General features: G+C 34.2%; 2 protein-coding genes across 3 annotated transcripts; one reads left to right on the top strand and one right to left on the bottom strand.

Moving 5' to 3' along the window:
- Nucleotides 1-495: 495 nt before the first annotated feature.
- LOC131841992 (uncharacterized) lies at nucleotides 496-4,255 on the bottom strand. 2 transcript variants are annotated; one of them, XM_059190424.1, is made up of 6 exons: nucleotides 3,988-4,255; nucleotides 3,405-3,515; nucleotides 2,803-2,936; nucleotides 1,989-2,091; nucleotides 1,002-1,220; nucleotides 496-559 (listed from the first exon to the last, which is right to left on the bottom strand). In XM_059190424.1, the coding sequence occupies exons 1-5, from the start codon at nucleotides 4,012-4,014 to the stop codon at nucleotides 1,017-1,019; spliced, it is 579 nt and encodes a 192-aa protein (XP_059046407.1). In that variant the 5' UTR covers nucleotides 4,015-4,255; the 3' UTR covers nucleotides 496-559; nucleotides 1,002-1,016. The 2 variants fall into 2 exon arrangements, with proteins under 2 accessions (XP_059046407.1, XP_059046406.1); XM_059190423.1 differs by lacking the exon at nucleotides 496-559 and having other exon boundaries at nucleotides 869-1,220.
- Nucleotides 4,256-8,123: 3,868 nt separating this feature from the next.
- LOC131841971 (mitochondrial import receptor subunit TOM70) lies at nucleotides 8,124-11,678 on the top strand. The gene is made up of 2 exons (XM_059190394.1): nucleotides 8,124-9,773; nucleotides 10,996-11,678. Exons 1-2 carry the CDS (start codon nucleotides 8,281-8,283, stop codon nucleotides 11,147-11,149), a joined length of 1,647 nt encoding a protein of 548 aa, XP_059046377.1. The 5' UTR covers nucleotides 8,124-8,280; the 3' UTR covers nucleotides 11,150-11,678.
- Nucleotides 11,679-12,729: the final 1,051 nt, after the last annotated feature.

Raw genomic sequence — 12,729 nt, 5'->3', positions numbered from 1 at the left:
GCTAGTCATATCTGTCGCAGAACCGATGCTCGCTGGAGTAGATGTGTTCTAGAGTGGAGACCGCGAACTGGCAAACGTAATGTAGAACGCCCCGCAGCTAGGAAGAGCAACGACATAGGTAGGGTTGCGGGTAATAACTGGAAGAGAACGGCTGAAGGTCGTAGTGTGTTGGGAGAGGTCTATGTCCAGCAGTAGGCTGATGTTGATGAGAAAATATTTATTTGGATAGCGGTCGGTTGACAATTACATGAGTAGATATATTTTATATATATGACACCATAATTACTGATGTATGTAATACTCATGAATCAACTAACAAATTAAATGTTTTTAGTGAATACGAAACACTCGCCCCTAAATAAAATATAATTACAATAACTACCTAAAGAAGTAAAGATATTTAATCATAATTCAATAAACATTTATTTTATTTATATATTAAACATTGCTAGTGAGCCACAAAGATCATTATGTAATGTATGTATGTAAGTGTACCTTTTTGAATATACGCGAACTTGAGTACACAGGAGGATAGCCCTTGAAAATTATATGCACCTCTCTGAAAATTATATACATTTCAAAATATAATGCATTATATACTGTGTCCGCTGTAGCATGGTGCGGGTGACAGTTACTAATTTTACATTACTTAATACAGTTATGAATGATTTAACATATTACGAATGTGATACAGCTGGAATACTAAGTCATAATTAGTAAATCACAGCAACTTTTAAGAGTGAAACGAAACATTAATGAAACTGACACTGTATAAAAAAAGTACACATTTGATCAATTTTGCATGTAGAGTCATTAATAGATACTCAAATAAGCCAACTTCTTCGTGGTCTCTTGTAATGAATTGTAAAGAATTAATTACAACAGGACTCGTATCAAGCTATTGGGAATTCTACTGTCCAGGATTCTATAGGTACTTACGAATTCTAAATAAAATTTCCATTATGTTATGCTAACTATATTGTTACACTAATACTATTTACATTTTATTGGCTAATTTATTTCCTTTTTCTCTTTTCTGCACGGCTACCACCCATGTCCTCTAGTTGTTGCTTGAGATCCAGGAGTTGATTATCAGGAACATATCTAATTTCTTCGTGTTCGATAGCATGCTCGTGCACATTGAGAGTGCAACCTTGTGGTAGCGTAGCTCGAGCTACTCGTAACAGCGTTCCCAAAGCCCACGCGGGAACGTCGTTGACCTAAAACCGTATTCATATGGTATAATCATAATTTATATCAACCTCAAGGTAGTTTCCTTAGTATGCTGTGCCAACTTTGAAGGGTGAGATTTAGCAGTATTACAAGGCATGGCAATGCATTTAATACTAAGGAATGGTAACGCATATGGCGGGGGACGGGGATTGTTAGTAGTGGGAATTAGGAACTCCCATTGCTAGCAATGTACCATGTTAGGTCGACCACCACGTGGTACCCCCTGGAAACCATCGTGATAAATTCTTGGTGAATTTGTCACGATGTGCTAACTGACTTGACCTCATGCTCATCTTATCATCCTCCACTGGTGCCTCGCCAGCGTAAACCGTTAGCGCAGGCGGGTGCACCATACCGTCATTACACAAAAAAAAACCCATATGGCATCATCATGGAGGATGATTTCAACACATGTATAGTTTATCCCTTCAATGTCAGACAGTCATGTTGTCTCCACAACATTTCACCACAAATAAAGTCCTGGATTGGCCAAATTAAATACTTCTAGACCTTTTATTTTCTGATTCCATCTTGTGATAGGTATACGCCACTGGAGCGCCTATCTTCTTTATAGACGTAGTTCACTCCTATGAATCTTTTCCTCATTTACCTTAGCGCCACTGTTTCCTATAGATCTTCAGTTTCGGATTCTATTATACAATGAAATTTTGAAGATAACCACAACTTTGGTTATGTTGAAATACATAAGAAGTAGTAGCCTTATAAAGTTGTTTTGTATAAAAAATATGTAATACCTGAACATTACGCTCATAGACATTAAGATGATATTCAGTGTCAATTGCTGTTCCACCAGGTTTAAACTTCTGCACCTTCAACTGCTGTGCTGGTGTAGCCCAACTAGTTGTAGAAATAATTATAAATTAATAATAATATAGTATATTTGGGTACTACAGACAATTAATTAAAAATATTATCATTATATTATACACTATCTGACCTTTTTGTATCTAAAATACTCATAAATAACACAGGGTTCAACAATATGACAAATATTAAATATTTATAAGTAGGGCTTAGATAAGATTGTTAACATAGATATCCAACAAAATAATGTGTTAAGAATTCATTGACAAGCTATTAATAATTAGGATGGATAGAATAGTGTTGTTGGTCTAGTGGTTGGTTGTTGGTTGGTCTACATTCTGTGGTTGTGGGTTTGATTCCCCACATGGTACAAATATTTTTATTCATGAGTGTGATTGTTTGTATCAGTCTGGATGTTTTCTATGTGTGTATGATGTATGTATTTAAAAAAAAATGTATCTAATTATTTACATAAGTTGTCTAGTACCCACAACACAAATTACTAGAATTGTTAATGTGATACACCACCAGCCAGCAGTATTTTTTAATAGATTATAATGGAATGTTGCATCTCAATTGCAATCAGTATATGTTGGCAGGGCACTGGTGGAGAAAGATAAGAGAATGAGGTCAGGTCAATTAGCATCATCATCACCAATCACCAGGAATTAACCACAATGGTTTCCAGGACATGATACATTACAGTTATGTTGAGTATGGTATGTGTATGCTGTTCAAACCTACCACTCATCGACCTGAATGCCCATCACCTCAGCATATCTGTGGATTTGGCTTTGGGCTGCTTCTAGTAATGTAAAGTCATAGCCCTTTAATTGGAGATTTAAGCAGTCAAACACAGGTTCATCTGGCTCCATACTCTGAAAACACAACAATAAATAATATATTATCAAGAATTAATAGTGTTTCTGTGATAAGTCATGCTTCAGGAATATGATTTATTTCTTATTTATTAAAGCTTTGTTTTCCATATAATTATAATTTTAAATATATCTTTCAAGTTTAATTAATTCTCCTCCAACTTGCTCCATGATTTTCTATTTGTACACTCATTCAATTTTTCCTTGCTATTTCTTTTATGTTAGTGAATGTCAAGAAATATGATTAGAGTTTTAATATCTATGTATATGATCTGCATCACACCTATATGATCTGCTAAGTAGATAAAAAAATGTATTACAATAGAAATGGTACATATATTTACAAGCATTAAATATTTAGAATATTTAATGTAAATAAATATATAATTGTAAATTAATTAATCATAACATGTGTTTTGTGTTTATAAAATATAAATAATAAAATTATGAATATATTATAACTCTTACAATGAGATAATCAGGTTCATAGAGATCACTTTTAAATTGCTTCTGTTGATGCTGCACATATGATCTCCCACCAAGTACTTGTTTCCTTGTTACATTCCAGTTGTTTCTTAGCTACAATTTAAAATGATCCTTTATCTGTGTCCTAGATTAGATTGCTTAAGGTACATAAACCTGTTGCATTGCATGCATTTACAAAGTTACATCTAGATTTTTTTTCTATTGAACAGAACCTTTGCCCTATATATGTTACAATATATTTTTTTTTATTGCAATGTAATGCATTCATGTTTGGAGCTTATAGTGTACACTGCCAGCAATGCAGCTAATAGTAGTTATCTTTAATATTAACAATCTCATCTTCCCTTATTTGTAATATTACTGCTTGACTGTTTTAATTTCTAATTGAAATACAAGGCATAACCATTTTAATTACAGGTACCAATAGGTGACATAACTAGACAAATATTTGTTAGAATATCCTACACACTAATAAATATTTTTCGAACACGGCTTCTAAAGAAACCTTATAACTAAACCTTAAAGTATTAAGATTGTAAAATTAAAATTATAAAAATACACTCACAAATTTAATCATGTTTGATCCAAACATTTTGACCAAATTACACTATGAGGCCGGAAGTAAATTATTAATTGATCATAATATGTTCACCAATTTAAAAACAATATTATTGAGTATATATAGCTACTTTCAGGTTATAAAATTTTAGATGCTATTGAAACTATAGTTAAAAAGGTAAGATATTATTCTAGAACTCTCTGAAAAAATATTGCATAGATTTATATAAAAGTAAAATAGTTTATTCTTTTATTTTCAAAATATATGCATTTAAATTAAATGTAACAAATTAATTCTAATTTGAACAAAATTCCTTTTCTTTGTTTGACATTTCATGGAATGACAATAACATTTTTTTTTTCCATATTCGTCCATCTCCTTTTCAGTGATGGAACAGGCAAAGATCCTTAGACCGTACAGCCTAGTCTACTTTTAAACTTCTTCATATTTGTGACAATGAGCAAGTGAGCAATCATCATTGACAATATTTCTTCTCTCATTGACATTGACTAAAGACATCAAAGATATGCAATCTAAATAAAAAAACTTGAGACAAAATCGAGTTTAATATCGCGGAAAACGATGCACCGAAATGCGACGTGGCATACATCATCAGATAATATTAATATTAATTGATTTAACAGATGTTTTTTAATTACATTACAATAATAATTAATAAGTAGTTAATTATGAACTAAAATAAAAAGCTTAAAAAAAAAAATAGAATATGATAACTAAAATATATTATTAAAAGTGGTCCCTTTAGGCAACGTTCCGAACATACTGGCAGCGTTCCCTCTTTGAATAGCTAGACTAATTCTTTGTCCAAGGTAGCTGCCAGCTCTTCGGTCTTTTGTGATGTCGACTAACCTTTTCGTTATTTCTTTGAAAAGTCTTATAGCGCTAGGACCCCACGGACCAAGGGTCTCGACACCGAATGGAACAAATTCATATTCGGAGCCTAGACCCCTGTATTTACATATTTTGGCTTTTTCAGCCGCTTCACATGCCGCACCAGCTCTGTTGTTGGTTCCATGTAGATGGGATGGGGCCAGCGTGTCTGCACAGGTTGCATCCCATACCAGCACCCGGCCCATCTTCCATGGAATCAAACTCATACCGTCCGGTCTCTTACCATCGTCTCTTGCAATACCAGTCGGCTCAAGTAGACTTGGTACGTTGACGGTGGCAAGGGACCGGCGTATGATATCGTTAAGTGCGGCATGTCTCGAGAAACGGCCCGCACTTTTTTGGCATGACAGTCCGTGATGTCCTAGTTTGTCGACATCACTGCCACAGGGACATTTGTGAGGAGCGCAGACCGGAACCCCAAGCCGTAGACAGGTTGCTATTCGGAGCGTGTCAGGCTCAAGAAATGTTCCTGTATTTGACGAAGGGTACGCGTGAAGCCAGTAGCCGGCCTCAGGCGCACCCACGGCCAAAAGCCTAGCACGCACCGAACCTGTACTACAGCTCAAAAGGTTGTCGTATATCAATTTACAACTTATGTCGTCCCAGCTCCGCTGTGAATTTGGAGATATTGGAAAATTTTGACCTGGGCATGCAATTAAGAAAGCGTTCCTAGCTTCTTCCAAGCCGGCAATCTCAAAGTTTGAAGGGCATGCCCTTAAAATTTTACTTATGAGAATTGCTGAACTATGGACAGAAGATAGGAAAGCTGGTAAAGCGACAGAGGAAATTTTGCGAATCCCTAAACCACCATAACGGATGGGTAGGGATGCTTGGATCCAAGATGGCTTGTTTAGCTGCATATTAAGAACCGATTCTAAGGTAATTTTTATTAAATCGTCTACTTGAGTCAAAAGATTTGGGTATTTCCAGAATGAGCAGCAACGGAGCACATACGTAAATTTTGGGACGAAAAGACAGAATTTTAAGATGCAAAGTGCATAATGTGGACTGATTTCAAGTAGACGGTCAGCAGAATTTTGAAATTTAGCAATTGAATTATTAATATATTCGGAAACAGATTCATCAAAAATTGGAGATCCTAAAAGGTAAAGGGAATTACTGTTAACTATTTTAATATTTGGAGCCAGAGTATTGAATTTTTGTTTTACATCGTTTAAATTTAAGTCGGTGTTATTTATAAAAAGTTCGCATTTGCTAAAATTAAGCTCCAAACCAATGGCTTCAAATTTATTTTTGATTAAAAAAAGGTCCGAAAACACAGTATCCACATCACCTCCCAGAGATCCGTCGTCCAAATACCAAACATTAAATTTAGAATTTAGATTTTTTATTATCGGATTTATAGCCAAACTAAAAATTGCAGGCCCAAGGGGATCACCCTGTTGACAACCTACTTCCGAGGACAGCTCATTAGAACGATATAACAATTTTGTTGGGTCAGCGTAACTGAGAAGTAGATAATTGTATATTTCCGGTGTGTGTTGTTTTATTTCCGTTAACAGGGTATCCCTATTTACCGAATTGAATGCATTTTTGACATCAATTTTGAGCAACACGTCAGGCTGCCCGTAAGTTAGGAAAGAGCGTAGGGCATGGACGGCTGCCTCACATCCTCCTTTTACACCGAAGCCTAACTGTACGGGTTCGAATTCCGAATTTAATTTTGGTAATATATGTCGAACAGCAATTTTGGAAGCCAGACGTCGTAGTGTTGAACCAACAGCAATTGGTCTCACCCCTCCGTCCTTTTTGGTAAGGGCAATGAGGTTCGCCCCGAAAAGAATGGGAACAATTTCTGAATTAACAAGACCGGAATACATAAAGTTGATTAATTTAGTGATCGAATTTACAAGTTGCTCACCTGCATCACCCACAGAATACGATGTTAGGTCTTTCAAATGTTGGGATGAGATTCCATCCAAACCTGCAGCCGAACCTGGTTTAAAGGATGAAATGGCATCCGTCACATCTTTGTTTTGAATTTGAAGGCATATTTGCCCTGCTGTTGGTGGGTCGAGAAAAAATGGATTTACTGGAGCTGGAGGATGTTTTGTCCGTAGGGCCTCAAGGGTGTCAGGGGTATCTGGTGATAGCACGTCGTTTGAGAACAAAAGGCGAGCGGCTCCTTTGAGATCTCCGTCGCAGATTTTGTTCTCGATAAGCTTGTTCTGATTGCGAGGGGTATCATGTTTGATTGGAGGTACGGGAGAAGGCGAGGAGCTTACAGCACAGTTATTCTTTATCTTTTGTGTCAACGATAAATTCGGTTCATCAGTTTTTATTGTATGTAGTGTACTGTATGAGAATAAAAATAGGTTCTGCCAGTCTTGAGTACAATTGCTTACATAACATTTCTGGATTAATTGTGACAAATGTGTAGCAACTGTTATTCGAGCTCCTCGAGGTATTCTTTTGACTATTGGTATACTGTTTTTTAAATGGCTGAGATATATGTGGAAAGGAGTTTGGTCGTTGGCTGCATAAGTAGGCACACTCGGAGTAAGGGGATGGGTAATTAAAGGTGAACTGTTTTGGCTGATACATTTTCTGTGTGTTTTTGTAGTGTGTATGTTGAGGCCTTTCAATGTTTTGAATGTCTTTTTGCATTGTGTACATGTATGGGTCGCGTTCGATGTGCCATCACAAGATTGGGTCACGGACTGCATTCTTTATATATATATATATTTGTATAACGGTATGACTGTAGCTGCACTAATTAATAAAAACAGAGTAACGCGTCATCCAGTTAAGGTGACATGTGTCGATACGAGTTGCCTTATAAAGCATTTTATAATTACCTAAGTGGCCACAGTGCCATACCCACATATATCGTTTGATAATAGTAATATATTTACCGTCCAACTATCTGCACGTGATTCGTTATGCACGTTGACGCAAAAAATAATATAATTAAAATAAGGGACGAAAAAGCCGACCAAAAGACGTCAAAGAATGAGATGTAGAAAGCGGCAGAAAACTGCAGTAATGCGGTTCAATGGTTTTAATTGTAATTTTAGGCTAAAAATAATCTGTAATATAATAATCTGTAATCTAAAAATAATTTATGTTTCCCAAAACGGATTCTGTATATTTAGGGTCGGATACTGTTAATAATCGTAGCCATAACATTATTTATCTTCTGTATTAAAAAAAAATAATAGTAGAAAAAATATAATGTCAAATAATGTCTATGCTCCATCATCCTTCATACTTTGATACTCGTTGTATTTCATGGGTTCAAAGAAATGGCTAAAAAGGTGCAAGTAGTATAAAATTTTAGTTTAAAAATAATATATTCCTATTGTCTGTTATAGTAAATGGTGAATTGTTTTACGACTCAGTACTATACACCGTTTTTTTAAGGATATGGCGTCAACGGGCAGTACACCTTTTCCTAAATGGCAACTAGCTATTCTTTTAGGTGCTCCTTTAGCCATTGGTTTAGGTTACCTTTATCTAAGAAATAGATTAGAAGATTCTGAAAATAAGAAAGTCACGGATCTGAAAACCAAGACAACGATATCTTTGGATAATGAGGAAAATAATACCAAGGCCTCTGAAACCGCTATCGACCGCGCAATGAAATTGAAAGGCGCCGGAAACCGTGCTTTCCATGCTGGCGAGTATGATAAAGCTATATCTCTGTATAATGAAGCTATTGAGGCATGTCCTCCTGATCGTCCAGTAGATCTTGCTACTTTTTATCAGAATCGTTCTGCGTGTTATGAGAAACGTGAAATGTGGGAACAAGTTAAAGAAGATTGCACGTTTGCACTTAAGCTCAATGAGAAATATGTGAAAGCATTCCTGCGAAGGTCTCGTGCAGCAGAGAAAAGTGGCGATCTTGTTCTAGCTTTGGAGGATGTTACTTCTGCTTGTATCTTGGAAAGATTTCAAGTTCAGAGTTCTTTAGTCAATGCTGATCGTATACTAAAAGCATTAGGTAGACAACATGCTCGAGAAGCTCTTGCTAAACGGCGTCCTGTGATGCCTTCCAAACATTTTATTAAAACATACTTTTCTGCATTTTCTGAGGATCCCATTTCTAAAATGCAACTTGATGATAAAGTTACTGGTGGTTTTGCAAAGGCAAAAACTGCCCTCAATGCTCAGGATTATGATGCCATTGTAGATGCTTGCACAGATGAATTGTCAGGTAATGGAAAGTACAAAAATGAGGCTTTGTTATTACGTGCAACATTCTACTTGCTTTTGGGAAGACATGATGAGGCCCAAGCGGATCTTGGAATTGTTATTGACAGTGATGCATCAACTAAAGTGAAAGTCAATGCATTAATCAAGCGTGCATCTCTTTACACTCAATTGGAGAACACTGACCACTGTTTGGAAGACTTTGCTCGAGCAGCACAACTAGATGCAAATAATTCAGATATTTACCATCATCGTGGTCAAGTATACTTGTTATTAGAAAGAATGGATGAAGCAACAGCAGAGTTTGCAAAAGCTGTTGAACTGAACCCTGACTTCTCCATTGCTTATATCCAAAAGTGTTATGCTGATTATAGACATGCACAAATAAATAAAAATGTTGGTGCTTTAGCTCAAGTGAGAGCTGATTTTGAACGGGCATTGGAAAGATTCCCACGATGTGCCGAAGCATATATATTGTTTGCACAAGTTCTTTCAGACCAGCAGGAGTGGGGACGTGCTGAGTCACTATTTGATTCTGCTCTATCAGTGGATCCCAATAATGCCACATTGTATGTTCACAAAGGGCTTGTACAGCTACAAAAGAGTACAGACTTTGACAAGGCTGTCAAACTGATCAACAAAGCTATTGAAATGGATGACAAATGTGACTTTGCTTATGAAACACTTGGCACCATAGAAGTACAGAGGTGAGACTTTTATATAACTGTAACTATATTTGATTTGATTAAAAAGCATAATATTCTATATTATTTTGTTAACAGGATATACTTATTTTTTTTGTTCTCATCAGAAATGTGTGATTTGACCTACTTACTATTTATGTATTACTGTACTATTCATCTAAATAATACACACAGTTTCATCAACTGTTTGCAATTCATTGAAGACTATAATGGCAGAGAGCCAATAAAAATTTAGGACATGTAGTGTCAGTCAGTACTGTTCTTATATGTTTTATAGTAACTCTTTTTTATTTACCAGTCTTGTAAGTAATATGGATTATATTTATCATGTGACACTTATTTCTCTTATCAAATTTTATCTACAATCTACTTCAACTATACCTCTTATGTAATATTTTGTATCAAAAAGTTAATATTATTCCATTATAAAAAAAATAATATTATTATAAGAGTAATCTCTTATGTGGCAAAATTGACTAAAAAAAAATAATCATATGTTCTATTTATTATTTTAGATTTTATAAAATACAGTGGAACTGCAGTAGTCTGGCCCCCCTTGTAATCCGACATGGTCTATTATTTATTATTTAATATTTTTTTGACAATCATCACTAATGTATGACTGAACAAGTTTGAACTTGTATGCATCATGACTGTTGTACTGAATGCGTAGGGTATTGTTTTGATTATGATTGCTTAGTTTCAATTTGACTACTTATGAAGATAGCGGTACAATATAGCATGTGTTCATTGTTTACTGTTTATTATTTGTGTATTATATACCAGCTCAGAGGTGAAAGAACAAAACACTTTCAATTAAAGAAAAACATACTCTTTTGTAAAAAATTCCAGACTATAGGGGTCCCTTAGGCCATACTCTATAATGCGACAAATTCGATGGTCTGACACTGACCTACAAAACGTTTGTCCGATAACCAGGGGTCCACTGTAGTTTGAGCTCTTTATCTATAATACAAATACAAATTCAGATTATTAGATAAAGATAGATTGTGAGGACTATGAGTAACACAAAATATTATTTAACTAAAACCTATATACTTATTTTTTGTATACAGTGTTTTTCTTTCAAATTAAAGAAATAGAAAAGGACACTACAGTTTAACAGCTTTGAGTTCTTAGAGTACATTTGAGTTTTTATTAAAATGATTATGAAGCTACTGTTCCATTATTTTAATATTAATATTTAATGTTTAATATTTTACAGGGGAAATCTCAGACGATCATTAGAATTGTTCGAGAAGGCTATTGCATTGGCTAAAACAGAATTGGAAATGACACACTTATTTTCATTAAAGGATGCAGCTGCTGCACAGTTAAAGGTTTCAGAGCGTTGGGGACTAGATTGGACTGTGAGCTAGGTTTCTCTGCATCCAAGGTTATCATCCAAACAATGAGAATATTATTTAGTTTACAAAATTCATCTTGCATGTTAAATACTATATACATTTATTTTAAATTTTTTTTTCATTGAATATATTTGAATTTGTCCATTTTAATAAATTTTGCAACAAATATATTTTATGTATTATATTTAATATTAACGCCAATTACAGACTGCTAAGTTAAATACTCTTCTCATTGGATGGAAATATTTACCTAGCCGTCGCCAACTCCTACACTGCTTTCAAACATTATAAAATGGAAATATATTCACTAAGCTGAAATTTGTCAGATATAAATTTCTGATTAGTCTAATTGTACTATGTAAATACATACCATTCTCAATTCAATGTTGACAACTTAATTACTCACATTATTTCATGGGATATTCAATATAATGTCAGGGTTTGATCTGTAACAGTGTCTAAACATTGGGAATGTACAAAAATGTTAATCATGGTACATATCCTTTTATGTAATGTGCATTTGTAAGTAACCAAGTCAGATATTTAAAGATCATTGAAATCCTGAACAAATATAAAATATAATATACTGCATTAAGAAAAGCTAGCTGTAATCTCAATATGACTTTAAGTTACCCCATTCTGGAAAATATATAAGTCATTGTCTATGTTCTACACCACATGTGCTATATTTGAAATGAACAAGTTACATACAATTTTGTATCATATTCATTCATATGCACAAGTACTAAAGAAAATATATTAATATTTAAAGATTTGGCTTATTATTATATAAAGTTAGTCATTATTTGCTAAATCAAAGTGATTCCTATGTTCCATTAAACTATTGTGATATGAAATTCCGTAATTAACTAGTACGCCAAGTAATAAATGTATATAATTTTGACCTGTAAAGACCTAATAATCTGCTAATCTGTATTTTGGTGTAATAAGATCAAATTAATTGATTATTGAGATAATTATTGAAATGTGGATCACATTATCCACTGCAGTATGTTAAAATTATTTCAATATGCAATATCTTGTTTTCCATGCTGTACACATTTGTTACAAAGTATATATTTTAGCCATAAGGAGTAAGAGGCGGAACTTACTATATTTAAATTGTTGCAAATGTACCTACCTACTTCATATTGAAGTTTTGAGACAACTAAATTGTTTTCTTGGCTTAGAGAACTATATTTTTGCATTTATACCAAGAAAAATTATCATATAGTTGTGTATATTTCTAGTAGCCTGTACTGGTTTACAAATTTTAGAGTATACTTCTATATATTCAATATTATTGTTAAACAAATAATTTGATCGTGGGTTGCATAGAGTGAGAGAAAAATAATTTAATGTATGGTCAACAACATTTCTACATTTATGTTCATTACTTTTGTTCTGTTGTGCCTTATTCCTTGCATTTAAAGTTTATTATTAATTCTAAAGTTAAACTCCCTATCTAAACAATTTATTATGATAATGTCACAATGCTGAAAAGTTATCTTATATGTATCACGCCTGTTATGTTTTAGACTAGTCCTAATTTTGTTATAAGTCCAATGCCATTATATTAAATAGTGTATTCA

The sequence above is a fragment of the Achroia grisella genome, unplaced genomic scaffold (assembly GCF_030625045.1).
Source record: "Achroia grisella isolate CSIRO2021 unplaced genomic scaffold, CSIRO_AGI_Agris_v1 utg204, whole genome shotgun sequence".
NCBI lineage: Eukaryota > Metazoa > Arthropoda > Insecta > Lepidoptera > Pyralidae > Achroia > Achroia grisella.
Note: the sequence above shows the minus strand (reverse complement) of the source record. Positions and strands in the feature narration are given on the sequence as shown.